The sequence below is a fragment of the Hyperolius riggenbachi genome, chromosome 10 (assembly GCF_040937935.1).
Source record: "Hyperolius riggenbachi isolate aHypRig1 chromosome 10, aHypRig1.pri, whole genome shotgun sequence".
Taxonomy (NCBI): Eukaryota; Metazoa; Chordata; class Amphibia; order Anura; family Hyperoliidae; genus Hyperolius; species Hyperolius riggenbachi.
In genome coordinates, this window is record NC_090655.1 from 22342555 (window position 1) to 22369382 (window position 26828).

At 42.2% G+C, this 26828-nt stretch overlaps 1 protein-coding gene across 4 annotated transcripts in view; it reads right to left on the reverse strand.

Annotated features, from left to right (window-relative positions):
* Positions 1 to 15287: 15287 nt before the first annotated feature.
* STK32C (serine/threonine kinase 32C) overlaps positions 15288 to 26828 on the reverse strand; it is a 375239-nt gene continuing 363698 nt past the window's right edge. For all 4 annotated transcript variants that reach the window (XM_068258163.1, XM_068258166.1, XM_068258165.1 and 1 more), the window contains 3 exons: positions 23584 to 23715; positions 19701 to 19765; positions 15288 to 17182 (listed from right to left, as the gene is read on the reverse strand). In XM_068258163.1, coding sequence (XP_068114264.1) covers positions 17029 to 17182; positions 19701 to 19765; positions 23584 to 23715 — 351 coding nt within the window. In that variant the 3' untranslated portion in view covers positions 15288 to 17028. The remainder of the gene's footprint in view (positions 17183 to 19700; positions 19766 to 23583; positions 23716 to 26828) is intronic.

Here is a 26828-nt window from a genome sequence, read left to right on the forward strand (position 1 = left end):
CACACACACACACGTACACACACACACACACGCACACGTACACACACACACACACGCACACGTACACACACACACACACACACACGTATACACACACACACACACACACACACGTATACACACACACACACACACACACACACACACACACACACACACACACACGTACACACACACGTACACACACACACACACACGTACACACACACACACACACACACACACACACGTACACACACACGTACACACACACACACACACACACACACACACGTACACACACACACACACACGTACACACACACACACACACGTACACACACACACACACACACACACGTACACACACACACACACACGTACACACACACACACACACACACACACACACACACACACACACACACACACGTACACACGTACACACACACACACACACACACACGTACACACACACACACACACACACACACACACACGTACACACACACACACGTACACACACACACACACACACACACACACACACACACACACACACACACGTACACACACACACACAACACACACGACCACACACACACGACACACACACACCACACACCACACACACACACACACACACGTCCACAACACACACACACACGTAACACAACACACACACAACCACACGTACACACACACACAGACCACACACACCGTACCACACAACCCACCGACACCCACACACAACCACACACACCACACACACGTACCACACACACACACGTACACACACAACACACACGTACACACACACAACACCACACACCACCTACACACAACACACACAACACACACCACGTCACACACCACACACACCACACAACACACACTAACCACACACACACGACACACACACACACGAACACACACACACACACGTACACAACACACCACGTACACACGTACACACCAACACAACAGTAACACAACACGACAACACACACACACAACAACACACACCACAGTACACACAACACACACACAACACACACACACACACGTACACACACACACACACACACGACACACACTACACAACACACACACACACACACACACGTACACACAACACACGTACACACACACACACACGTACACACACTACACACAACACAACAGTACACACACACACACACACACACACACACGTACACACACACACACACACACACACCACACACGTACACACACACGTACACACACACACACGTACACACACACACGTACACACACACGTACACACACACACACACACACACACACACGTACACACACACGTACACACACACACACACGTACACACACACGTACACACACACACACACGTACACACACACACACGTACACACACACACACACACACACACACACACACACACACACACACACACACACACACACACACACACACACGTACACACACACACGTACACACACACACGTACACACACACACACACACACACACACACACGTACACACACACACACACACACACACACACACACACACACACACACACACACACACACACACACGTACACACACGTACACACACACACGTACACACACACACACGTGTATATACACACACACACACCAATCCTAAAGGTGCGTACAGACATACGATAACGATCGTTCGTTCTGAACGACAAACGATGTTAAAGGAGGTATCGGCCGATGATCGTTTGAAGAAAGGCTACTTTGAACATCGTTAGTGTACGAATGATGTTCAAACGAGCGTTGCGTGCGCAACATCTGTGTGATGTATAAACTGATTTCAAACACAAGTGTCAAAAAGAAGTGTTTGAGCATGTGCAAAGCTTTGAGAACGAACAATCCACGACCGATCGTTGTACAGACATTACTTTTTGAACGATGGTCGTTGGAAAAGATCTGGCAGAATGGATCTTTCTTTACCAACGACATATCTCGTTGGTCGTTCGCTTTAATGATCGTTTGTGCACTTTTTACGAACGATCGTTGGGCAATGTTGTCGGTGACTATCATTTCCAACAACTATAGTCTGATGTCTGTACGCACCTTAAAACCTAATCAAACATAACGTTGTTATTTTTAGTTAATATTGGCTCATATATGGACAGATATGGCATCGGCAAAACAGCAATATAGATATTACCTTCTCTTCCAAGCATCACAAATGCATCATATTAAATATGCAATAGTTAGATTTTTATTGCTTTAAAAATCTTAAGTTATAACCACATTAAAAATTGTACAATAAACTTAAGTACATAAATGGAAATGTGCAAAAAAAGAAGAAAAGACTTTTTGTTATAATAACAAATACATTTATAATACTACATCATTTTAATGATCATGCTTTTAAAAAATACTTTCTTATAAAAATGGTTACATTTACAAGTATAGAATTGGATATGCGTTAGTCCAATTTTTAGGCTTAAGGTGGGTACACACGTCAGATACGTTTTTGGAAAATGAAAGATCACAGACCAATTTTACCCCCTTTCATGTAGTATGAGAGCCATACCTTCACAGTCTATCTATTCTATGAAGCTGAACTCCCCATCAGATAGAAATCTTTGCAAGATGCTGCACACACAGATGCTGTACAGACACAAAAGATCAGTATCTGCAAAAGATCTGTTCCTGCAAAATGCATTCATAGTCTATGATATCTGCAGATCTCATACACACCTTGTTTAACGGACAATTACCGTATATACTCGCAAGCAAGCCGAATTTTTGACCCCCCAAAAGTGGGCCAAAAGTTGGGGGGTCGGCTTGCTTGCGAGTCACGTTGGTCGGTGGTCGTAGTGCACTCCCCCCCCCCCCCCCCCCCCCCCCCCGCCGCTGCTATTAGCTTACTCTGCGGCTGCCGGCTTCCAATAGTCCCCTCTCCGTCTCCCGGGCATGTAAATAGATCACAGCAGCTCAATCCACGGCGGCTGCTGTGTGATGACAGGATTGGAAGCTGTAGGCAGAGCGGTTTCCATAGCAACGGCGATACACATCGCCGTTACAGGAAGCCGCTCTCCCTACAGCTTCCTGTCATCACACAGCAGCCGCCGTGGAGTGAGCTGCTGTGATCTATTTACATGCCCGGGAGACGGAGAGGGGACTATTGGAAGCCGGCAGCCGCAGGGTAAGCTAATAGCAGCGGCGGCCGCGGGGGACAGGGGTTGCTTGAGGCGGGGGGCACTATACTAGCCATGGGGGGCACTATACTAGCCATGGGGGGCACTATACTAGCTATGGGGGCACTAAACTAGCTATAATGGGGCACTATACTAGCTATGGGGGGCACTAAACTAGCTATAATGGGGCACTATACTAGCTATGGGGGGCACTAAACTAGCTATAATGGGGCACTATACTAGCTATGGGGGGCACTAAACTAGCTATAATGGGGCACTATACTAGCTATAGGGGGGCACTATACTAGCTATAATGGGGCACTATACTAGCTATACTGGGCATTATACTAACTATGGGGGGCACTAAACTAGCTATAATGGGGCACTATACTAGCTATACTGGGCACTATACTAGCTATGGGGGGCACTAAACTAGCTATAATGGGGCACTATACTAGCTATACTGGGCACTATACTAGCTATGGGGGGCACTAAACTAGCTATAATGGGGCACTATACTAGCTATGGGGGGCACTATACTAGCTATACTGGGCAATATACTAGCTATACTGGGGCACTATACTAGCTATACTGAGCACTATACTAGCTATACTGGGGCACTATAATAGCTATACAGGGCACTATACTAGCTATACTGGGGCACTATACTAGCTATACTGGGGCACACTAGGGGGGATCACATGGCCAGCATTTCCTACCCCCGGCTTATATGAGGGTCAATCATTTTTTCCTGGTTTTTCAGGAAGAAGTTGGGGGGTCGGCTTATATGCGGGTCGGCTTGCTTGCGAGTATATACGGTATCTGGAGATCAGATCCACCTGGATGGATCTTCAGATCGGCAGAAAATTGTCAGATCTGCAGATGAATGTCTGTTAAACAAGTTGTGTATGAGATCTGCAGATATCATAGACTATCAATGCATTTTGCAGGAACTGATCTTTTGTGTCTGCACAGCATCTTTGTGTGCAGCATCTTGCAAAGATTTTTATCTGATGTGGAGTTCAGCTCCATAGAATAGACTGTGTAGAGTATGGCTCTCATACTACATGAAGGGTGGTAAGATTGGTCTGTGATCTTTCATTTTCCCAAAACTTTTATCTGACGTGTGTATCCACCTTTAGTCAACATCATGTATTTAGCTTCCCTTCCACATTTTAGGAAGCCTTCCAACACACGTTTCCAGTCATTGCCAGGCAAAGCTACAATAGTCCATAGTGATGGTCATGTCTAGAACTCATGGAAAAGCATGTGATTTGTTCGATCAGCTGGAATCACATGATCATGATTAACCAATCAGAGACTTGCATATCTATGCATCATCCACCAGGGAACCTAGGCAGGTGCCTGGGGCACAGTGGGTGTCAAGGGACACACCTGTCACCTTCTCTAACCCTTCTCCACCGCAGATTACCAAAAGGACCATAAGGGGGCACCACAGCTACTACCTTACCTAGGTTTCCATTTCTTCATAATCCATCTTTGTATCATTCACCTAAAGCTAACTGATCACATGCTTCTACATGAGTTCTCCTAGACAAGACCATCATTAAATTAGTCAGTGGTGAGAAGCATCGGGAATTACCTTAAAGTGCATCTCCACTTTCGTCTAAAAATAATAAAAAAAAAAATACATATATTGGGTTACTAGTTTTAAATGTAATACTGTTAAAATGTCTTTTTCAGGTCAGTCTGCAGACAGCTATAATTTTTTGAGAAAAATTGAATTCTGCTTCCTTGCGACCATGGCAACAGTCCACTATTTTTAGACATACCTGTTTGAAATGTTGCATCCGTATATATTATTAAATGTAATTGGTAAATAATGGTAGATGTAAAAGATGAATCATTTATTTTAGACCAACATGAATTTATTTCCTTAGAAAGTAGGTCATGCTGAAAAAAAGGTAATTCAAACATATCATTTTCTGTACGTACTGGAATATGTTGTCATAATCACTAATTAACTGAGTAATTAACATTAATATTCCAAGCTAATAGGAACAAAACTGGGGAGAATGTTATGGATTAGATGCGTGCCATAGAGATACTTGAAAAAACTTGGATCTGATTTACTAATATCTTTTAAAATGTCCCTTCATCATACTATATTTATATATACTGTATATATGTACTAGTAAAAAGGTCTGCCCATTAAAAAATGGGTGCTAGGTCACAGCCGCTACCCCCCCGCAATGCACGTAAATACGCGTTCCACTTGCTCGTTCCCCACCACTGTCTTAAAGTGAATCTCCAGACTAAAAATCTACTCAGCAGAACTGAAAAGGCTTGGTGTTTAACAGTTTCACAGCATCAGAACTTTGTTTTTCTTAACAAAGCATCATTTTTAGCTGCATTTTTAGCTAAGCTCCACCTATCAAAGAAAACTGCCCGATCTTTTTTCCCCCCTGATGCTGTGCAAAGCATGATGGGATTTCCTATGTTGATTCACGTTGCCTAGCAACTGGGAGGGGTGATCAGCACACAGGACAGTTGGAACTGTGTCTCATGCTCCCTGTCACCTCCTTTCAACCAAAAAGATGGCTGCCCTCATGAAATCATACATTTGCCTGTTCTTTAAAAACAGGGGGGGGGGGGGGGGGTTAAGAGATTATATTACCTATCTATTTTAATTAACATCACTAATGTAACTTAATGACAGTATGTTTGTTTAGGCTGACAGTATGTTTGTTTAGGCTGAAGTTCCTCTAAGTATATGCACACAGGGAGCGGCTTGCTTGGTGGTTGGAAAAAGCTGTTATTTCCCACAATGCAATGAGAACCTCTGTGAACCACACACAGCAAACTGTCAGATCCGGCCCTGTGTCCTAACTGCCCTGGCTGCGCACATGCTCAGTACAAAGAGGCCAGGGACACACAACCCTTCAGTTGATGATGCAGGGACACTTGCATTTTATTGTATAGGAGATAGAAGAACAGACAAATTGCGCACTGGCGTGCGAACCTGAAATTGAGTCATATTCTCTACAATCCTGGTATCCGGGGGGGGGGGGGGGGGCGGCCATATCAAGTAGGTAGTTAGGATAAAGGGGTAAGGGAGCATGGGGAAAGGGGAGGGAGTTGGGGAAAGGGGTGGGGGGGGAGGAAGGGGGAGTAATTCAGGTCAGGGAGAAATGTTGACTCAGGAATCAAGAAGCATTATATTGACATAGGTGAACGTGAATGAGGTTATTTATACATAGAGTCTTCGTTCAGAGTTTGGCTAACCGATAGGGACTCCCAGGGTCTCTCTTCCAAATAGCCCAAGTGGAGGAGAAATTATCGAGTGTTATTATCTGAGTTTATTAATTCGTCCCTCTGCATCAGTTCAATTATGGCTGATGCCCAACTACAAATAGGAGAGGATGATTTCCAGAACCTGGCAATGGTTCTAGCAGCTGTGAGACAATGTCTGAGCAGGCTTTTTTTTTAGCTGTAGCTGTAGAGCCTGGGATAAGAGATAGGATTTCTGGAGAGTTAGAGATAGGTGTGAGGGTCATATCGCTATAGATTTGAAAAACTTTATCCCAGAAATCATGAACTAGAGGGCATGTCCACCATATGTGGAAAGGGGAGCCAGGTTCGGATAGGCATCTCCAACAGAAATCAGGGGTATCAGGAAAGATTCGATGGAGTGAGGTTGGGCATCTATACCAGAGAGCTATGATTTTATAGTTTCTCTCCTGAAGGCTGTTGCATGTTGAGATGGAATGAGTTAAGTTTGGGTCTATCCTGTTTCTGCCATTGGAAGATTTAATTAGCTGAGGTACCAGGCGGGAACAATGGATTACTGACATTAGTCCACTCATGCCCCTTTTTGATAGAGTCGAAATGTATATTTTAATTGGTCCCAGTATATTAGGGTCTGCTTACTGAGATAGGGGATGTTTATATTTTTAGGTCTGGCAGCTGGAGGGATCCAGGGGAGGGTCTTTAGGCTGATGTTGGAGATCTGTTAAATTCAATGACCTTTCCTGATCGTATTTGAAAATCAAGCCAGTCCACCATACACTATTGCATTGGAGTCAGGTCACAAAACTTCTCAAATGATTTTTTTTTAACCTAATTAATAAAAAATGACCTCTCAGCACAGTTATAAACAAAATGAGGTACTTATCCGTTAGCCGGGCGCATCCGGCAGGTGGCGCTGTTGTTGCTAATTTCAATGCTAATTACTTCACGTAACAAAACTGTGAATGTAAATGCCGCGGGTGGCGCTAATTGCATTCATTGTGAAGATAAGTGATATGTGTATTAAAAAGTGATTTAATTAAATGAGAAATAAGCCGGCGGCAATGTAACAGATCAAGCCGCCGGCTTCGTGTCTCGCTCTCCTCCCCCTTGCCCTCTCTCATGTATACAACACTGGAAGCCCTGGGGGGTGGGGACTCGCGTCCCCCCAGAGTCGTTTGTCGCAATAAAACAGGCAGGATTGCCTGCCGCGACGAACGACTCTGAGGGGGGGGACACGCATGTCTCCCCCCCCCCCCCCCCAAGGCTCTATACGAGAGAGGGCAAGGGGGAGGAGAGCGAGACACGAAGCCGGCAGCTTGATCTGTTACATTGCCGTCGGCTTATTTCTCATTTAATTAAATCACTTTTTTAATACACATATCACTTATCTTCACTATGAATGCAATTTGCGCCACCCGCGGCGTTTTCATTCACAGTTTTGTTACGTGAAGTAACTAGCATTGGAATTAGCAACAACAGCGCCACCTGCCGGATGCGCCCGGCTAACGGATAAGTACCAAAAATAATCAAGTAAGTTGTTCCTGATTAACTTCATCTCAATATTACTTTCCTTTCCCTAATTATATATATATATATATACATTTTTTTTTATTCTTTGGGAGCTTAAAAATATAACATTGATAAGGCTGATAGTTATTGAAAAATGTAAGAATGTATGTCAATGTTATCTTCACCCTGTGGTTGTAATCTTTAAGTACAATCCTTGGGTGTTTTTGAAAATATTTCCAAAGATTCTGTTTTTTATTTCAGCAGTATTGATAAATGGGATACACCAAATATTTACGATTTACATTTTTGTGGCCCATTGTGTAATTTACACAAATACACATGAATATAAGCGTGGAAAATATTTTTTTGATAAATATTTCCTTCTAAGTTGGCCAATAAAAGGTATCACCCTGACTCAATATTTCCTTCTAAGTTGGCCAATAAAAGGTATCACCCTGACTCAAAACTTCTTTCTTTTTAACTGATGGCTGACATGGCACAATACTCCACTGCCACTAAAATATGTTTTGCAAAGTTTTGTTTTACTCATTACCCACTGCATGAAAAAAAGATAACATTTTCAAATGCGCATGTATGTTAAAAACTAAACTTTACACATACTCCTGTTACACTTTAGACTGTTAAAGAGGAACTCCAGCCTAAACAAACATACTGTCATTAAGTTACGTTAGATTATATTACCTATCTATTTTAATTACCATCTTACCCACCGTTTTAAAAGAACAGGGAAATGTTTGATTTCATGAGGGCAGCCATCTTTTTGGTTGAAAGGAGGTGACAGGGAGCATGAGACAGTTCCAACTGTCCTGTGTCCTGAGCACCTCTCCCAGTTGCTAGGCAACATGAATAACAACATAGGAAATCCCATCATGCTCTGCACAGCATCAGGAAAAAAAGCCCAGGCTTTTTTTCCTTTGATGGGTGGAGCTTAGCTAAAAATGCAGCTAAAAATGATGCTTTGGTAAGAAAAACAAAGTTCTGATGCTGTGAAACTTAAAGAAACACCAAGCCTTTTCAGTTCTGCTGAGTAGATTTTTAGTCCGGAGGTTCACTTTAAAGTAACCATGAAACTCATCTGTTTTAACAAAACAGATTTCCTGCTACCTATATGAGTATCTAGCCTTTCTTGGGAGTGATAGCCTACCAGCCTATATAAAGCTAAATGCAATTATTTTTCCATTGGGCACCTCCTGTTTAGTAAGTTTTTAGCTGTATACCTCCTTTTTCAGATAATTTTTTTACATTACTATACATTTTACCTTTTTCCGGAGAGTGACCACCACCAGGAAGCTGTTCTACAAACCTGAGAGGGTACAGGGTCAACTTTCCCATCTACCCATATTGTCCTTGTTTTGTCAACAACTAGGTTCGTAAGTACCTACATCTAATAGCATAATTGCTAGTTCTGACATATTATACACTATGGGCTTTCAGTATTGCCTCCTCTAGTTTTGAGGTTCTCGATCCATTCTGTTTTTTAGTTTTTCAAATGACTAACTGGATGATTTCAGTGAATATAGCTTTAATGTACTGCTTATCCTTAGCAGTAAACTTGTGTTTCACGTTAAATGAGTTGAATAAAAACTCTATAATAAAGCAAGCTTATTCAGGCTTTTACCACTTGTGAAATATGTGGATGTCCAATACATCAGGGGGCAATAGAAAAGCTTGGCAGATTAGCTTTTTGTCCCTAGGCTTGTGCAAAGGACTAGGGGACATGATCTGCGCATGGAGGAAAAAAAGTTTTAGCCATTTATTTAGGAAATGGTTCTTTACACATTTTAATCAGTTTAACTGTAATGTATTACAACAGGAAGTAGTTATGGCAAATTCTATATCTGCATTTAATGGGGGCTTCGATGCTTTCCTTGCATTGAAAGACATCCATGGTTATAATTACTAGGTAATTCCCGGGGGAGTTGATCCAGGGATTTTATCATATTGCCATCTAGAGTCAGGAAGGCTTTTTTTCCCCTTTTGAGGTTAATTGATCCAGAGGAAGGCAAAAAAAAAACCTTACAGGGCATGGTCCAACAGGGATATGTGAGGGAGCAGGCTGGTGTTGTACCATTTTTTTTTCTGGTTATACTCGATGGATGGATGTCTTTTTTTTTTTTCAACCCAAATAACTATGTAACTTTTCCTGTTCTACAAAATTTGTATGTCTGACCTGCAGGGTTAGGTTGACGAATTGGCGCCCATATGCAATTCACATTTTCTCCTGAGTTTTCTCCAAGGTAATATTGTCACGCCTTGTAATAAAATGCTTTTTAACTACTTAACGACCGCCTCGCGCCAATTGGTGTCAAGTCCTGGGGGTGTGTTTTGCAGGAAGACGGAGCTCTACTCAGTCTCCCAGCGGCGATCACCGCTAGGAGACTGTTAGATGGCGAAACGTCGTCTATTTACACTGTACATCGCTGTGTGATCTACAGCATCGATGTACTGGGGACAGCTGTGTCACTGGGCTGTCCCCCTGGGAGGCTCAGAAGCAATCGGATATCGTAGGCTGATGCCTATGACAGGCGATCGCTGTCATTGGCTGGTAGGGGGAGGGAGGAAAAAATAAATAAAAATTGGTAATTTTATTTTTTTTAAAAAGTCAAATAAAAAAAATGAAAAGAAAACCAAAACAGTGTCCAACAGAAAGCTCTGTTGCTGGACAGAAAAGCAAGAAAATACTTAAAATAATTTTGACGGTACTTTTTCACCACCTTTTTGGGTACTTTTTTCATTTTCTCTTTAAAATACCTTTTTAGCATTCAATAATTGAAAGCATCTCCTACCAGTAGGTGATCACTCAAGAGAAAAAGTTAATAGCATATAGGCCTAGGTGTCCAATTCTTCCCGATGGGTTGCTGGGGGGGCCTTTCTTTTGTTCTCTATATATTCACTGAAAAATAATGTATGTCCTATTAAAGTATTTTTTATTTAAGAGTATCCTTAGAATGTATAAAAACACGGCCATACATTTATTTACACTGTGGGTGTGTGTGTGGGGGGGTGGGGGGGGGGAGGGAGGGGGTGGGCAGGGTGTGGGGGGGGGAGGGAGGGGGTAGGCGGGGTGTGGGGGGGAAGAGAGGTCCAAATTATATACATTACTAACCTAAAAAGAGGGAAGTCTCTGTATTGCTTTGAGCTTTCCCATTGCTCTCTGCACCCTCTCATTCCACCGTCTGGCCTCTATTCAAATCTCGCACTGACAGCCTCTATAGGTCTTCTCAGAAGTACTTGGGTCTCCGTATTGCGAACGTGTAAGGGCAGACTTGCACGTGAGCAATATGGAGTCGCTAGTCTTTGGAAGAGCCAAGTCTGAGGAGATCTGAAGGCTTCCTTAACCTATTTTGGTTCCTGGACGTAGTTTCTACGTCCAGGAACCATGCGCGCTACCGCGGCCGATCGCGCGCGTGCACGCGCACTCCCGGCCGCGGATTCGGTAGTCAGGGAATCAATGTATCGGGCTATGGTGCCCGATCATTGATTCCTCTCCCCCGCTGAATAAGCGACAGCTTCTCTCGGAAGCTGCGTCTTTTCTGGCCGTTCCCTCTCCGATGAGTCACTCTAAGCGCGTGTTACGCTTAGAGTGACGTCATGTAAACAAACTCATGGCCGCCATCTTGTGGCCAAAAAGTAATACTACACCTGTAAGAAAAAAAAAATACAAATTAACACACATTTACATTATAAATCTATTGTTTACCTCCCACCCTCCCAAAACTACCCAAATAAAATGTTTACTATAAAAAAAAAAAAAAACATTACAATAAAAAAAAAAAAAACGTAAATATTTACCTAAGGGTCTAAACATTTTAAATATCAATGTAAAGATGAAATATTTCTATATTTTTTTTTTTAAACTTGTAAATAGTGATAGATGCAAAATGGAAAAAATGCACCTTTATTTCCAAATAAAATATTGTCGCCATACATTGTGATAGGGACATAATTTTAATGGTGTAATAACCGGGACATATGGGCAGATACAATACGTGAGTTTTAATTATGGAGGCATGTATTATTTTAAAACTATAATGGCTAAAAACTGAGAAATAATGAATTTTTCCATTTTTTTCTTATTCTTCCTGTTAAAATGCATTTACAGTAAAGTGGCTCTTAGCAAAATGTACCCCACAAAGAAAGCCTAATTGGTGGCGGAAAAAACAAGATATAGATCAGTGCATTGTGATAAGTAGTGATAAAGTTATAGGCTAATGAATGGGAGGTGAACATTTCTCACGTAAAAACGACGGAACCTGAATGGGTTCAAGTGGATCTGAGTTCAGAACTTCCTCTCTGCTCTAAAGGATTAGACACAGTATAAAAATAATCGGGAAACATGTATTTGTTACAATGCACAGAAATCCCCTCAAAAAGCCCTAAAAATTTACTGGATGAACTTTCAGGGAGCAAAGGAAGGGTTAAAACATTTGTCTTTTCCTGTGCAGCCAGCTCCAAAGTGCTGTGAGTCATTCCTACTGATTACACTCAACTGTAGCTAAATAAACAAACACAGCTCAGTGCGGCTGATTTCTACAGCATTTCTATAAGGAATTAACACTTTTCAGTCTGTTCTTTGCAAAAGCTTGGGTCTACTTTAACATTAATTGATGGTAATGCTTACAGTAAATGCTGCCATCTACTCAGCTCATGCATGAATTTCCCAAGAAGAAAGAATATGAATAATTCACTGGTTGTCTAATTTATTTTGTGAATATAAGTTCATATGATAACATGTTAGTTTGATCAAAATGCTGCCTGTTGATGCCATTACATCTGCTAGACACAGCTCATTTAAAATGAGTGCCTGCTTCTGTGTTAAGTCTGGAACCTATAAACAGTGGTTGCCGAAGGCCACAAGGTGGAGACATTATACTGACTTCTTAGCGTTGCACTGTAAAAACGTTTATCCAATATACTTTGTATATACGCTGATATTCATTTTCAACCAGGAAGGAAAGATTTGCATTTCACATCCAGAGACAACACTGACAAAGACCAAGAAACTTCAACAGTTCTGTTCCTTGTCTCTCCCACGTCACCTTTTCTGGAAGAGGCAGGTAAGAGATGATTGAAAGGCAGAAAAGGACAGCATCGGCACGTGCATGAAATAGAGGTGCTGTGAAAAAGGGGCACAGGATAAAGCTGAAATCAGTTTTCGGTAAGGAGTACTAAAATATCAGTTTACAAAGAAATATGGCTTAAAATTAGCAATTGTTTCTAAAGTGATTTTTGACCTCCTGAGTGGTATGCCTGACACAGTGTTAGGCTAGCAAAACCTCTTGAGCGGCGTGCCTGAGTCCCCCCGTATAAAAATTATTAGCTTATATAGATGCATAAGGTGTTAACTAGCACTAGGCTAGCTAGTATAAGCTTACACAACCCCCCCGATCCAGACGCTTATACATTACCCAGCCTGGTTGCAGCGATTGGCCCAGCCTTCCTGCACAGCTCCCCATAGTGAAGACCGGAGCTGTGTGGGGGGGCTGAGCTGATCGCTGGAACCAGCCTGGGTAATGTATAAGCATCTGGATCGGGTGCAATCGGGGGGTTGTGCAAACTTATACTAGCTAGCCTACTGCTAGTTAAAGTGAACCAGAGATGAAGCATCCTCATGTATTTTACCATATATATCAGTGGGAACATGCGAGAAAACACCTACCCTGCTCTCGGTTTCATTATTTACTGTTCAGATTGCTTCTTATCAGCCTAGATAAAATCCCCAACTGAGCATTCAGTATGGCTTTGCTATAATGACTCAGCTATAATGATTCCTGAGCAGAGCCACAAGGGGGCAGGCTTGGGCTTGAAAAGACAGCACAGAAGACAGACTCAGCTATAAAGATTCCTGAAAGCCAGACTGAATGCTCAGTCTGGGATTTTATCAGGGCTGATAAGAAGCAATTTGAACAGTAAATAATGAAACAGAGAGCAGGGTAGGTGTTTTCTCTAATGTTCCCACTGAAAATAAAACTGTAAAATACATGAGGGCGCTTTGTCTCTGGTTCCCTTTAACACCTTATGCATCTATATAAGCTAATAATTTTATATGGGGGGGGGGGGGCTGGAATAGACTCAGGCTAGCAAAACCTCCTGAGCGGTGTAACGCACAGGAGGTTAATGATTTTAAGTATTTCAAAGCTATATATTTTAGGTGTAACCGTGAGTACGTCTTACATGTAGCCAAAAAATACTACCAATATTTGACTACGGCTAAACCTAACCCTAAGATAACCCCCTTCCGGTGGTGCCTAACCCTAAAACCCCCTTTCTATGCTGAATTAACAATAGAATTCTCAAAATGAACGTAAAAATGATTTTAAAAAAAAGTAGACTATCAAAATGTTGAAAAGTTGAAACAATAATTTTCAAAAATGATAATTGTCAAAATGAATTTCATAGCAATATTTTTCAATATGGCTTGATACCCAAACTGTCCAGTTTTGCACCCAATAGCTGATATAAAACAGAGTGGCAGAGCTCGATTTGTGCCAATTTTTCCTGCCTCCGCATCAGCAGGTTACCTGCACATGCAGAACTTTAATACTTCAGATGTATACTTAGGTCAGCTTACTTAAAAGGGCTTTATTTCAAAGTCCAACATTGAAGCTTACATCTTTGGGGCGCTACTACCAGATCCTAACTGTGCCACAGGCGCCTTCTATTTCACACAAGACCATGCCTACATTTTTCCATTCTCTTCCTGCTCTTCACAAAATGTGACCAAAAAGAGATGCTGATTACTGACAGAACTTTTGTAAATTAGATTGTTGACCCGTTTAAAATGTATTTACCGTATATCCTCGAATATAAGTCGACCTTGTGTATAAGTCGACTCCAATATTTGCGCCTCTTAAGCTGGAATTTGTTATCGACTCAAGTATAAGTCTACCCAGCAAAGTTAATGGCTGCACTTGGGACCAGGAGGGGTTAATGACTGCGTTGCATAAAGTATTGTAGCCTCCTGTACCGCAAGTGCAGTCAATAATTCCTCTAGACTCCCAAGTGCAGCAATTATTCACTCACCTTCCTGCAGCCCAGTGTCCTTTCCCTTGCCCCTTTCCTTGTTAATTGTTGTGGCTAGGACTTTCAGACCTTTGTTTTCTTGGCATTTTTTTTTATCAAGAAAGTTTCACTTACCACTGGGTATATTGCAGCAAATGGGAATGTTACTAATAGTACACACATTACTCAGTGTGATCAGTGTTGCTTTTGACTCGTGTATAAGTCGACCCCTATACTCTTTTTCATTGAGTCAGGAAAAAATTTATAGACTTATAGTCGAGTATATACAGTATTTATTGTATTTATTAAGCGCCAACATATTATGCAGCGCAATGTTGGCAATGGCATTAATAAAATGGAGGAGGGGGGGGGGGGGAAATGCGTAAAAAGAAATAGTTTGACACTGACATATGACAATAAAAAACAAGCAACATGACTTAGGAAACAGTTATTGGTTATTAATAAATTATCTTGAACATGCTACTATAAAAAATAATTAAGCCGTCTTGTCCTTTAGATCCTGGTCCTAAGTTTGATGATTTTTTTTTTTTAATTTTCAGTACTTTTTCTTTTGCTGAATCATAAAATCTTTCTCCTGTTTCTCACATTATATAAATTAATATACAATTTATTTACCAAATAAGGTCTCGACTCCCGGACCCTTACTGGATACTCTTCTGTCCATAATTATTACCTATCCTAGCATTGAAAACAAATAGTGTCAGAGAAAGATGACTTACAGTCTTTCCCCGAAAACAAGACAGTGTCTTATATTAATTTTTGCAGCAAAAGATGTGCTAGGGCTTATTTCAGGAGATGTCATATTTCTATGAACACACAAGTTCCTGTGCTCTGTGTCCTCCCGACTTCCCCACTGTGCCACCTCTTCCTCTGCTGGTTCCACCTCATGTGTGCCTCTTTTTCCCCTTTGTACCTTTAGTCTCCCCTGGTGTCCTCCTCTGTACTTGTGTCTTCCACTATCCCCTTTCCTCCTTTGTCCCGTGTCTACTTGCCCGCAAGACCATGGGCTCCAGTAATAACACAAGTTGCCATATTTTTCCCTATTACTGCCGTTATAAGCCCTACCATAAAAGTAAGTCCTATTTCGAGCATGCTCAAAAATTCCTACTAGGGCTTACTTTGAGGAGATGTCTTAATTTCAGGGAAAGGGGGTATTCAGCTACATGTTGAGTTATGGGGAGTAAGGGAGGTATAGGAAGTAGGCAGGCATGGGGCAGTTGTAATTGGATCAAGCTTGGCTTATCCACAGTGGCCACCAGGGATAATCAATAACATGCTAATAGTTACAAATGTATGAAGATTTTATGCAAATGTATGCAGCCTGGAAATGGACCTGCCGCATTTGATTGTTCTACTTCTTTGCTGCATAGATGCCTACAGTTAGTGGCATCACTATTGGCGTGTGGTAGGTGCAGATCGCACCAAGTGTCACCGGCAGTGGGGGGGGGGGGACCCCAAGCTCCAAATTAAGGGAGAGTGGAGTAAGGCTAAGCAAATCTATACCAGGCAAGTGCCTACTGTACTTTTCCCTCTTGCTCTTCTCCCTTCTGGCTGCTCTGTGCTGAGCTAATAAAGAGTTCAGAGGCCACCAGCGGCACATGGTAATCACCTTAACATCCCTCCTATTCACCTCTTCTCAACCCCATTCTCAACAAACCTCATTTGAAATAAAAAATGACCACGACATACAGTCCTCACTTTCCGGGATGACAATTCGATATAGTAACGCAAAATTACACAAACATCATGTAAGACGGTAATATTAAAAAAGGCATCTTCATTTATAAAGTCACCGTTTTTCGAACGTCTCCGTTTTATAGTGTTGGCATGGTTAGAAAGAAGAATCGAAAACCTTTTGTACAAAAGTCCAGTGTGAAACAAGCAACCGAGAGCTGCGTTAAATAGAAAATTGCACTAGTTATGTGCAGACGGACGCCGTCGTACAGCTGAGATTCGCCGTACAGTTTATCTCAGTTTCTGTAAGCGTTCATTTAGGCAACCGGAGAGCGACCTTCAGGACCTCCGATTCCCCAGCGTGGCGTTTCAAAAAAAACAATTCCCTAGTTGACGCTGCCTGTTGATGAGCAAACTGAGCCGCACATGTTGAGCGTTGAATTTTCTGCTTCATTTTCTACGTCCCCTTCAGCTTCTGCTTCCGCCTCGTCTATGGACTCCTGGCCAGATCTAGATCCCATATCTGCGCTCTTCTTCAGCCTAAATAAACAGGAAACAGAATACACTGGAACAAATGCACAGGGACAGGGCAGGGATTAGACTTTGAACCTCGGCGGCCTCACCCAATGAAAGTTTATTACAGCTGGCCCCTCAATTAGGGTTGAGGGAGGACAGTTGTATGAGATGCAGCACTATGTACATGGAGCACGGGCCATAGCAGAAAGCTTTAACTCACCTGTGTCGCTGCCTCACACCGATGCATTGCACACCACTCTCCATCTTAATGACACTTCCGCCTTTACAACTGAACTTCCACTGTGAAGGCAAAAGTGTTGGAAAGATGAAGAGTGGTGTGCAACAGATCAGTGAGAAATGCCAACGTAGGCGAGTTAAACTCTTCTGCCGTGGACCTCGCCCTTGTACACGCCAGGACATTTTGGCATCTTGCAGAGCTCAGGAAGAAGCTGTGATCAGGTAATGTTGACTTCCTGCTTTATACTACACAGGAAATGGAGATGGCCTATCAGATGCTAACAATTATACAATTATACTGGTTGAACTCGATGGACGTATGTCTGTTTTCAACCAAAATAACTATGTAACTATGTAATTCCCGCTTGCATGCAAATGATATGCAGCTTGGGGTTGGCCCAATCAACACTCGTTCTGTTGATTTTGATTGGCTCAATTCAAAACTGCATGTCCGACAAAATAATGAGCATCTCTCATTGACCATCTCTCCAACAGGAAACAGAAGTAACAAATGACCAGGACTATGGTCAATGAGAAATAGCGCCCATGGAAAATACTGAAATTACATCTCGCCCTCATAGGCAGAGCAGCCCCTTTACAAAATCAAAGCCCCTCCCTAAATCAGGTAACTCCTCCTCCCACAGGGCCCTCACTCTGTCCCCAGTATAGTATAGCCAAAGGTGCCTCCCCATATACCCTACCCATAGGTAGCCAAAGGTGTGTCCCAGTATAGGCAGTTAACCCCATAGAAGGCCAAGGATGTCCCCCAATATAAATAGATTTGTTGCACCTATGGCACAAGTTATGACTGCACCCCTTAGATACGCCACTTTTCAATCCAGGAGGTACACACTATCATAGCAATAACAAAGAGTAAAGGGGTGGCCTAATGGCCACCCCCCTACGCTATTCATCAGGGGCCTGTGACAAAGCAGGGTGACCCGTGAAATGGCTGTTAGGCCACCCTTTTACTCCTTGTACCTCCTGGATTGAAAAGTGTTGAAGAATTTACACTGGTGCCGGTCTCTTTTACTGTGGCTGTCCTCATCTATGCATGTATTCGCTGTCACGACCTGCTTACTTCACTGCTGACGCAGAACTTCTCTAGCAGCTTGCTTGTACCGATAATGTCATTAACATAGGATGGCTGCCAGTGCCAGGAACCATGATTGAATTACCTGGAAGCATTATTTTATTACTGGGAAGCATTATTCTATTAGCAGGCTGTTAGGAAGGACGACGTACCAGACTGAGCCGGATGCAAATGCCCTTCCAGCGCAAGATGCAGGAATGAAGAGCAGGACGCCGAAGAAAGGCTCTACTGTAGCCAAACGATATTGGGATTAATCATTTTTAATACTTTTTAAGTTTTAATGGTTTTATTGTTTTTGCTCAATGACACATTCATTGAAGTATGCCAGAGCTAAAATCTATAAACTATTGATCCTTTTTATCTCTTTCCTGCTCTCAGAAGCCATTTTCTGCTAGGAAAGTGTTTTATAGTTGGAATTTCTCATCAGTAAGGTTTACACTCTAGACACTTCCTAGCTGAGCCATTTGATATTTCAGGACTCGTTTCCACTATCGCGAATCCGCATGCGTCCAATGCATGCGGATTCGCACATGTAATGCAAGTGGATGGGCCTGTTTCCACTGTAGCGTTGTTGAGGTGCGTTTTTTCAGCGGTGAAAAAACGCACAAAAGAGCCGCAGAATTCGCCTGCGAGTGGAATGCATGCGAATCGCATGCAATGTATTTAATAGGGAAATCACATGCGATTTCCCCATGCGTTTTTTGCCGCGAATTCGCATAGGTACCAATGTAAATTCACACAGGCAGTGACATGGTTAAAATCGCATATACCCCCTCGTATGCGAATTTGCGCCAAAAAAACGCATAGGGAATTGCATCCGCATGCGATTTCATCAGCGGTGGAATCCAGGCGATTCCGCACCGCAATAGTGGAAACGACCCCTCACTCTTTCAGGCAGAGAGAAAAAAAAGGAACATAGCCTAGTTATTTGTGTGCTAGGCACTGTACATACCCATGTCTATCTCATCATGTGACCTTGGGTATCCTTTAACATTGGCTGGATATGTGTAATGGTTAAGGGCTCTGCCTCTGACAAAGAAGACCAGGGTTCAAATCTCAGCACTTCCTGTTCAGTAAGCAATCACCTATTCAGGAAGGAGACCTTGGGCAAGGTTCCCTAACATTTCTACTGCCTGGTTTTCTGCCCTGCCTAGTGGGCTCGCAGCCTAATAGAAAATAGTATAGAAACAAATCTGGGGGACTTGTACTTACTTTTCTCGGTTGAAAATGACAAATTCTTGTTGAATGGTGTCCAGACATTCCTGCAAGAAGTCATCCTGTAAGGAGAAACACTGATCAGTACATTTCCCCGCAGCACAGAATAACATTCTGCAAAGCAGCCTGAGCAACTGACATTACCCCTGGCAACTATTTCTGTATGGAATTTGCAGCATATTTATGAATATTATTATTGTGAGCTGTCAGATAACAGTATACTTCTCAGACAACAGCAGGGCTTAGAGGCCTTTGTGTAGATAAATGGTATTCATAAAGATAACTTTTATTACAAACTCACAGACAGACAGATGTGACAACAACCAATAAAAATCTGCACACCACGTAGATATGTAGTAAACGGTCTAGAGCCCTTTTCTCGCCTTTTGAATTTAGACCGTTTACTGCATATTTACGTGGCATACGGAATTTGTATTGGTTGTTGTCACATTTGTCTATTTACAAAGTTTGTAATAATAGCTATTTTTTTATATATACCATTTATCTACACATGGGCCTTTACAGTGACCCTGAGCAGACATATTAAAAGCAAATCTGAACTTACCTGGGGCTTCTTCCAGCCTCCCATAGACCGCAAGGTCCTTTGGCGTCCTCTAGGTCCCGTCCGTGGTCCCACTGGCGGCGCCGTTAGCCTGGCGACTTCAGGCGAAGTTGTGCACAACTGTGTATGCATGGCACGTCTGCACACCCAACTCGATCACGCATCGGTTGCTATAAGCACCCTGCACATGCGCGGTTCTAGAAAGACTGAACTGCACGTTTCTCGAAAGACTGAACTACGCATGTGCAGGACGCTTATGGCAATGGCCGTGTGATCGATTCGGGTGCACGGCGCAGTTGTGCAGAAATTTGCCTGAGGTCACCGTACTAATAGGGCCGCCAGCGGGACCACGGACAGGACCCAGAGGACACTGAGGGACCTCGCGGTCTAAGGGGGGCTGGAGGAAGCCCCAGGAAAGTCCAGATTTGCTTTTAATAAGTCTGTTCAGGGTCTCTTTATAGGACATTTGAAGTGAAAAGGATATGGAGTCTTTAATATGCATTTCCTTTTAAACAATACCAGTTACCTGGCAGCCCTGCTGATCCTCTGCCTCTAATACTATTAGCTATAGCCCCTGAACAAGCATACTGCAGATCAAGTGTTTCTGACATTATTGTCAGATCTGACAAGATTAGCTGCATGCTTGTTTCTGGTGTTATTCAGATACTACTGCAGTCACATAGATCAGCAGGACAGCCAGGCAACCGGTATTGTTTAAAAGGAAATAAATATGGCAGCCTCCATATCCCTCTCACTACAGTTGTCCTTTAACCTTTTCCGGACCCACATTCTAGACCGTAACTGGGATCTTTGTCCTGCTAGGGGCTGTGCGGCTCTAACAGGATGCGGATTCCAACTAATCACCACCGCGCACTTACGCCGTCCTCACTGCTGTTCAGTCACTCGTCTCCGTGACAGCAGAGCTTCAGCATCTTGGTCAGGAGCCAATTTCATTGGCTCATGACCCCGACATTACTGTGAGCCAATCACAGGGCAGAATTGGTAAAGGACGGATCTGGTCCTTAAGGTGACACTGAAGCGGAAAAAAAATGATGATATAGGGTTAGGCAGGGAGGTATGGATGATTTTAACGGGGCATCATGCAAGGCTGGGATAACCTTGGTGGATAAAGAGTGGGGGGTATCTGTCCATCAGGAGATGCCATTTCAGTAACCATAGAGAGGTGGTCGATAGAGCATCGTGTGTTCGCGTATAGCACCTTTATTGAAACGGGCCGTTCTGTCATTTAAACACAGAGACTCTTTTTGGAATCATTTCACCTGTCACCTTTTTTATGGGGCTACCTCAAATCACGAGTATACATAGACAAACCACGTACACTTGAAGCCCTGAGTGAAACTATAAAACGAGATATTCGAACACGTGAAATGCTTCAGAGGAGTATGGACAACTTTTCAACACGTCTACAGGAGTGTATGGACAAAAATGGACGCCATTTAACAGAGGTTATTTTTCGTACTTAATGTTTTTTGTTTTTTTTTTCCTTTTGATTTTCTTCAATTCGTCTAATGGCAACATCCAAGCTATACATTGAAAAAAATTAAATTTAAGTTTTGTGGGAAAAAAATAGGGTAACTGTTATTTCAAATCATCCATACCTCCCTGTCTAACCCTGTATAATGAACTGGTTGTGTAGTACAGATAATTACTAGAACATTAGTAACAAAGAAAATATTCTCATATTTTTATTTTCAGTTACCGTATATAGTGTTTTTTATAACATTGCATCATTCTCTAATATGTGATGAGATTACACACTACTCAGCATTCTAAATGATTTTACAGAGCAGGCTAGTCCACTTTTGAACTGTTCTTTGCAGAGAAAAAGAAAATACAGTTACTGACAGTTGAGATAACAAGCTTCAGCAGACAGAGCTCTCTGCAACTTTGAAAGTCGTGGCTTTTTTTTTTGCATAAATAACTGGAGTTTCTTAACGCTTCCTGTACTGGAAACAATATTAAACTTATGTCTCTGCTCCTAATGTTTTATTTCTTAGCTGAACCACACATACAAATCATAATATATATATATATATTTTTTTTTTCTTTTTTTTTTTTTCTTTTTTCCGCTTCAGTGTCTCTTTAAGGGGCCAGAGCTGCCAGGTCCCGGAAGGGTTAAACCGTATGTTTGTTTTTTGAGAATTATACTGTTAACTTGTAAGTATGGCAACTATGTCAGATAAGCATGGAAAAGAACACACTGCTTCCTCAAAAAATAATCTCCAATCAATGGAATAACGTCATATCTCAAAAGAGACACTACGAATTATTATATGAAGTCTTTCAAGTGCTTTTCCAAAACTCTGGACAAGGCTGCGTGGACACGAGAAGGGGGAGAGCGAGGCAGACAGGAGGTAAGGATCAACACTCACCATACAATCTTGGTTGTACAGATTTACCAAATCCATGTAGCATAAAGGCCAACAGATATAAAATATTGTGAAGGGTTTTAATCAGCTCTTTTAGTGGTAAGTGGTAAGATTGAACAACCAAGATTGTATGATGTATGCTGAACCTATAAGTGCCTATTAACGGTACAATTTTTCACTAAACGTGATCTTTCAATGCAATTTGAATGATCGTAAGTAATCTGAAGGCAATTATCGAATGTTCACATTTACTGAATGATTCTTTCTTCAAATTAAATCATATTTTCCAACTTTTGGATCGATTGTATCCTATAAAGCAATCGACCAAGGAATTGTTCACTATCGATTGCCTTCAGAAACGGTGAATTTTCTATACAATTCGATCTTAAAATAGCATTGTAAGATAGCATTTGGTGAAAAAATGGTACCATTAATGGGCAGCTTAAAGAGGAACTGTAACCAAAGATTGCACTTCCAAACAGTAGCTGTTCCCATGAGAAATATTTTCCTCTTCTCAAAAAGATCATCTGGGGGGGACAGTATGGCTGATAGTATGGCCGATATCGTGGCGAAACCCCTCCCACAGTGTGATGTCAAGACCTAGGTCCTGACAGTTTTCTGTCTGGGAGCCTTGTTGCATTGTGGGAAATAACAACCAGAAATAAGCAACCAGTATCTCCCTCTACGCATCTGTATGTCTATATATAAAAAAAAAAAAAAAACCCTTTAGCCTATCGCATTGTTAGGGGGTGTAGTTATAGATAACAGAAGTTGGTTCTTTCTAAAAAAAAAAAAAAATAATTAATGTCTGCCAGTAGTAAAGAAGATTACGCGCGGGCTGATGCTGTGCTGGCAGGTTGATTACTAAGCCCAAATGATCTGTGCTTCCAGTGGACATGAGTGTATAGAGCGGTCATGTGACACTTACAGACTGCGAGCTGTCCTTGCTGTTGTCTCTGGACTTGTTTTTGGCCAGCCGTTTCTTCTTTTTATGAAGCGGTCTCGACTCTAAGATCATCTCCTCGAGCTCAAAGGTGGGATCACAGTGTAGCCGACCTTTCTATAAAGCAAATGACACGAACAGCAGAAGACTGTCACCCGCTGGTATGAATCTGTTTTCACTGCTGATTCACAGTATTCTTAGAGGTACACCATAAGAAAATCAAATGATTTAAGAGCTAAGTGCTTGTGGAGTAAGAGCGGGTTCACACCGCACAAGCCTTTTCCAAGCGCTTTTTTAATTTTAAAGCAAACCTGAGATGAACAGGTACCTTTAAAATAAACATACCCCCAAAAGGGTATGCCAAATACAGGCTATTCCTGTCATTTTTTTGCTCTCCTGTGCTTATTTCAATCTTAATGTTTCATTTTTATCCTGTCTAAAATCCAAGATGGCTGCCATCTGCTTCCGGGTCAGTGTCACAGATAGGGAGGATGCAGGCAGAGAGGGGGTGGGGCTTGAGCTGGCTGCTCTCACAGATAGGCAGGACACAGGTAGAGTGGGGGGCGGGCTAGAGCAGACTGCTCTCACAGATAGGGAGGACACAGGTAGAGAGGGGGTGGGCTTGAGCAGACTGCTCTCACACATGGGGAGAACGCAGGCAGAGAGGGGGCCGGCTTGAGCAGAACACAGGCAGAGAGGGGGGAGGGCTTGAACAGGCTGCTCTCATTGCTATAGAGCTTCCTGATAAAGCAGTCCACTGAGAGCTCAGTCGATGGTTTTTACAGGGGGGATTACAAGCTCATAGGGCAGACCAGAATGAAACAGACAGCAGGGTAAGTGTCTGTTCTCATGTCCCTACTAGTATATAGTATTAATTAAAGCAGGTTGCTTCGTCTCGGGTACACTTGAAAAGCTCTTGCTACTGTAATACTATGTGTGTGTTCTCATCTGAGGGATGTGAGTTTATAAAAATAACCTATAGCATTGCATTAAAAAGAGATTTTCCAATCACTAGCACTTAAAGAGCTCTTGCAGTGTGAACCAGGCTAAGGGTGCCCTACCACTCAATATTGCTGCCCACCTTCTGCTACAGTAATTAGTGCGACAACATGGCTGCCGGATAGATTTTTCGATCAATGTCCGGCCTCAAGCATTCGAATATATCAATCGAGAATGACAGAAAATCTTGGTCACAATAGCTTGATGGTTTGTGCGGCGGTAATGGAGTCCAATATCATGAACTCCTGGTGTTCCCAGTTACAATCCCAGCCAGGGCACTATCTGCACGGAGTTTGTCTGTTCATCCTGTGCGTGGGTTTCCTTCAGGCACTCCAGTTTTCTCCCACATCCCAAAAACATAGGGATAATTTAATTGGTTTCTCCCTAAACAAATTGGCCACCAACCTGCTGCAGTCAACAGCGTGTTACCATCAGAAGTAATGAAGGTCAATGGGTGACACAAGTTTAAATATGTTGGTGGTGGTGCGGCGCACATGTGCAGAACGATGCAAATACAACAGGGACACCCAGAAATCCCAGTGACGTACTTCCTGTCCAGCTGGGAGTACACCACTGGGCGAGGGGCGGTGAAGGGCGCACAGGGTCATATGAATGGCGTTCTTTACATTGGGGTGTGATGCAATGGGGGCGAAGTATCACAAAGCAATGGCCAGGTGTAACACCAGCCTTAATGAGGAACAGAGAAGTGTCTCCAGATGAAGCCACCTTATTTTGCTTTGGTTGCCTGCAACATAATTATTATTATTTAGTATTTATATAGTGCCGACATATTCCGCAGCGCTGTACAGAGCATATTGTCTTGTCACTTAACTGTCCCTCTGAGGGGCTCACAATCTAATCCTTACCATAGTCACGTCTATGGATGTATTGTAGTCTAGGGCCAATTTTTTAAGGGGGAAGCCAATTAACTTATTTGTATATTTTTGGGATTTGGGAGGAAACCGGAGTGTCAGAAGAAAACCCACGCAGACACGGGGAGAACATACAAACTCCTTGCAGATGTTGTCCTGGCTGGGATTTGAACCGGGGACCCAGCGCTGCAAGGCAAGAGCACTAACCACTACGCCACCATGCTGCCCATTAAATCGGTTTAAAACCCTGACATAATATTCAATAAAAACCTGTTTTCCTACTCATATGCCATACGGTTATCATATTTGCCTTTGTGCATAAATATTATTGTTCATTTATAAGTTATAGCTTCCCAGAAGTACAGTTTTTTGCTTTGTGAGCAGACTTTGCACTTTATTAATAGCTGGTTTTATTCATTATGTATTGCAGCCAGACATGGTTTGACTGTCTGTCTGTGTCCACCAGCTCCTGCACAGTCAGAGAATGTGTCACATTCCTCACTTGTTATCTTGTGTTTACTTAAATGTATCATTATCTGAAAGTTCGGCTGCGGCAGCATTTCACTGCACGGAACTTTCAAGCTCTGTGTGTAACCCTTCGAATGCTGGTCTAGTAAAATAAAAAAAAAAATGCTGGTTGCATAGAATATGCTGTACATAATGTTTCAGAGCAAAGTTGAAATGCAGGGTTATATTGCGCTTTAATAAGATAATGCCATCATGTAACTACAGGGAGATCAGGGTATGAACCCTGGCTAAGGTCAGTACCTATTCAGTAAGGAGTCCTTGGGCAAGACTTCCTAATACTGCAGGGTGGCCTCAAGTGTTTTGAGTCCAACAGGAGAAGAGCGCTATACAAATTTTAGGATTATTATTATTAACAGAATGTAATATAACTATACTGTAGTACATACCAGCGAAGATCAAAATCAACAAATTACAATTTCGCTAAATCTCACGTACATTTTCGCAATTATGCTTATACCCAATTACGATTTGCAAATTCAATTGATTTGGTGTAGTCATTCGTAATTTCGCATCAAATTTGGCGAAATTTCTTGCCAACTTCAGCAGTGAATAGCAAAGTCAAAGTCATTACATGCTGTTGACACCAAAATTGCTGCATATGTTAAGAAGAATTGTGGGTACAAGTCAAATTTTTTTTTGCAAAAGGACCTTGTAGGTTTTGAGAAACTGGATTTTAAAAATGCAAGTAAAAGATGGTTTTTAAACTTAGAAAAATTACAGTTTAAAAATAATTTTTCGTTTTCTTTTTAAAATCGAGTTTCTCAAAAACTACAAAGTCTTTTTGAAAAATTATTTTTGTGGCTTGTACCCCTTATTCTGCTCAACATTTGT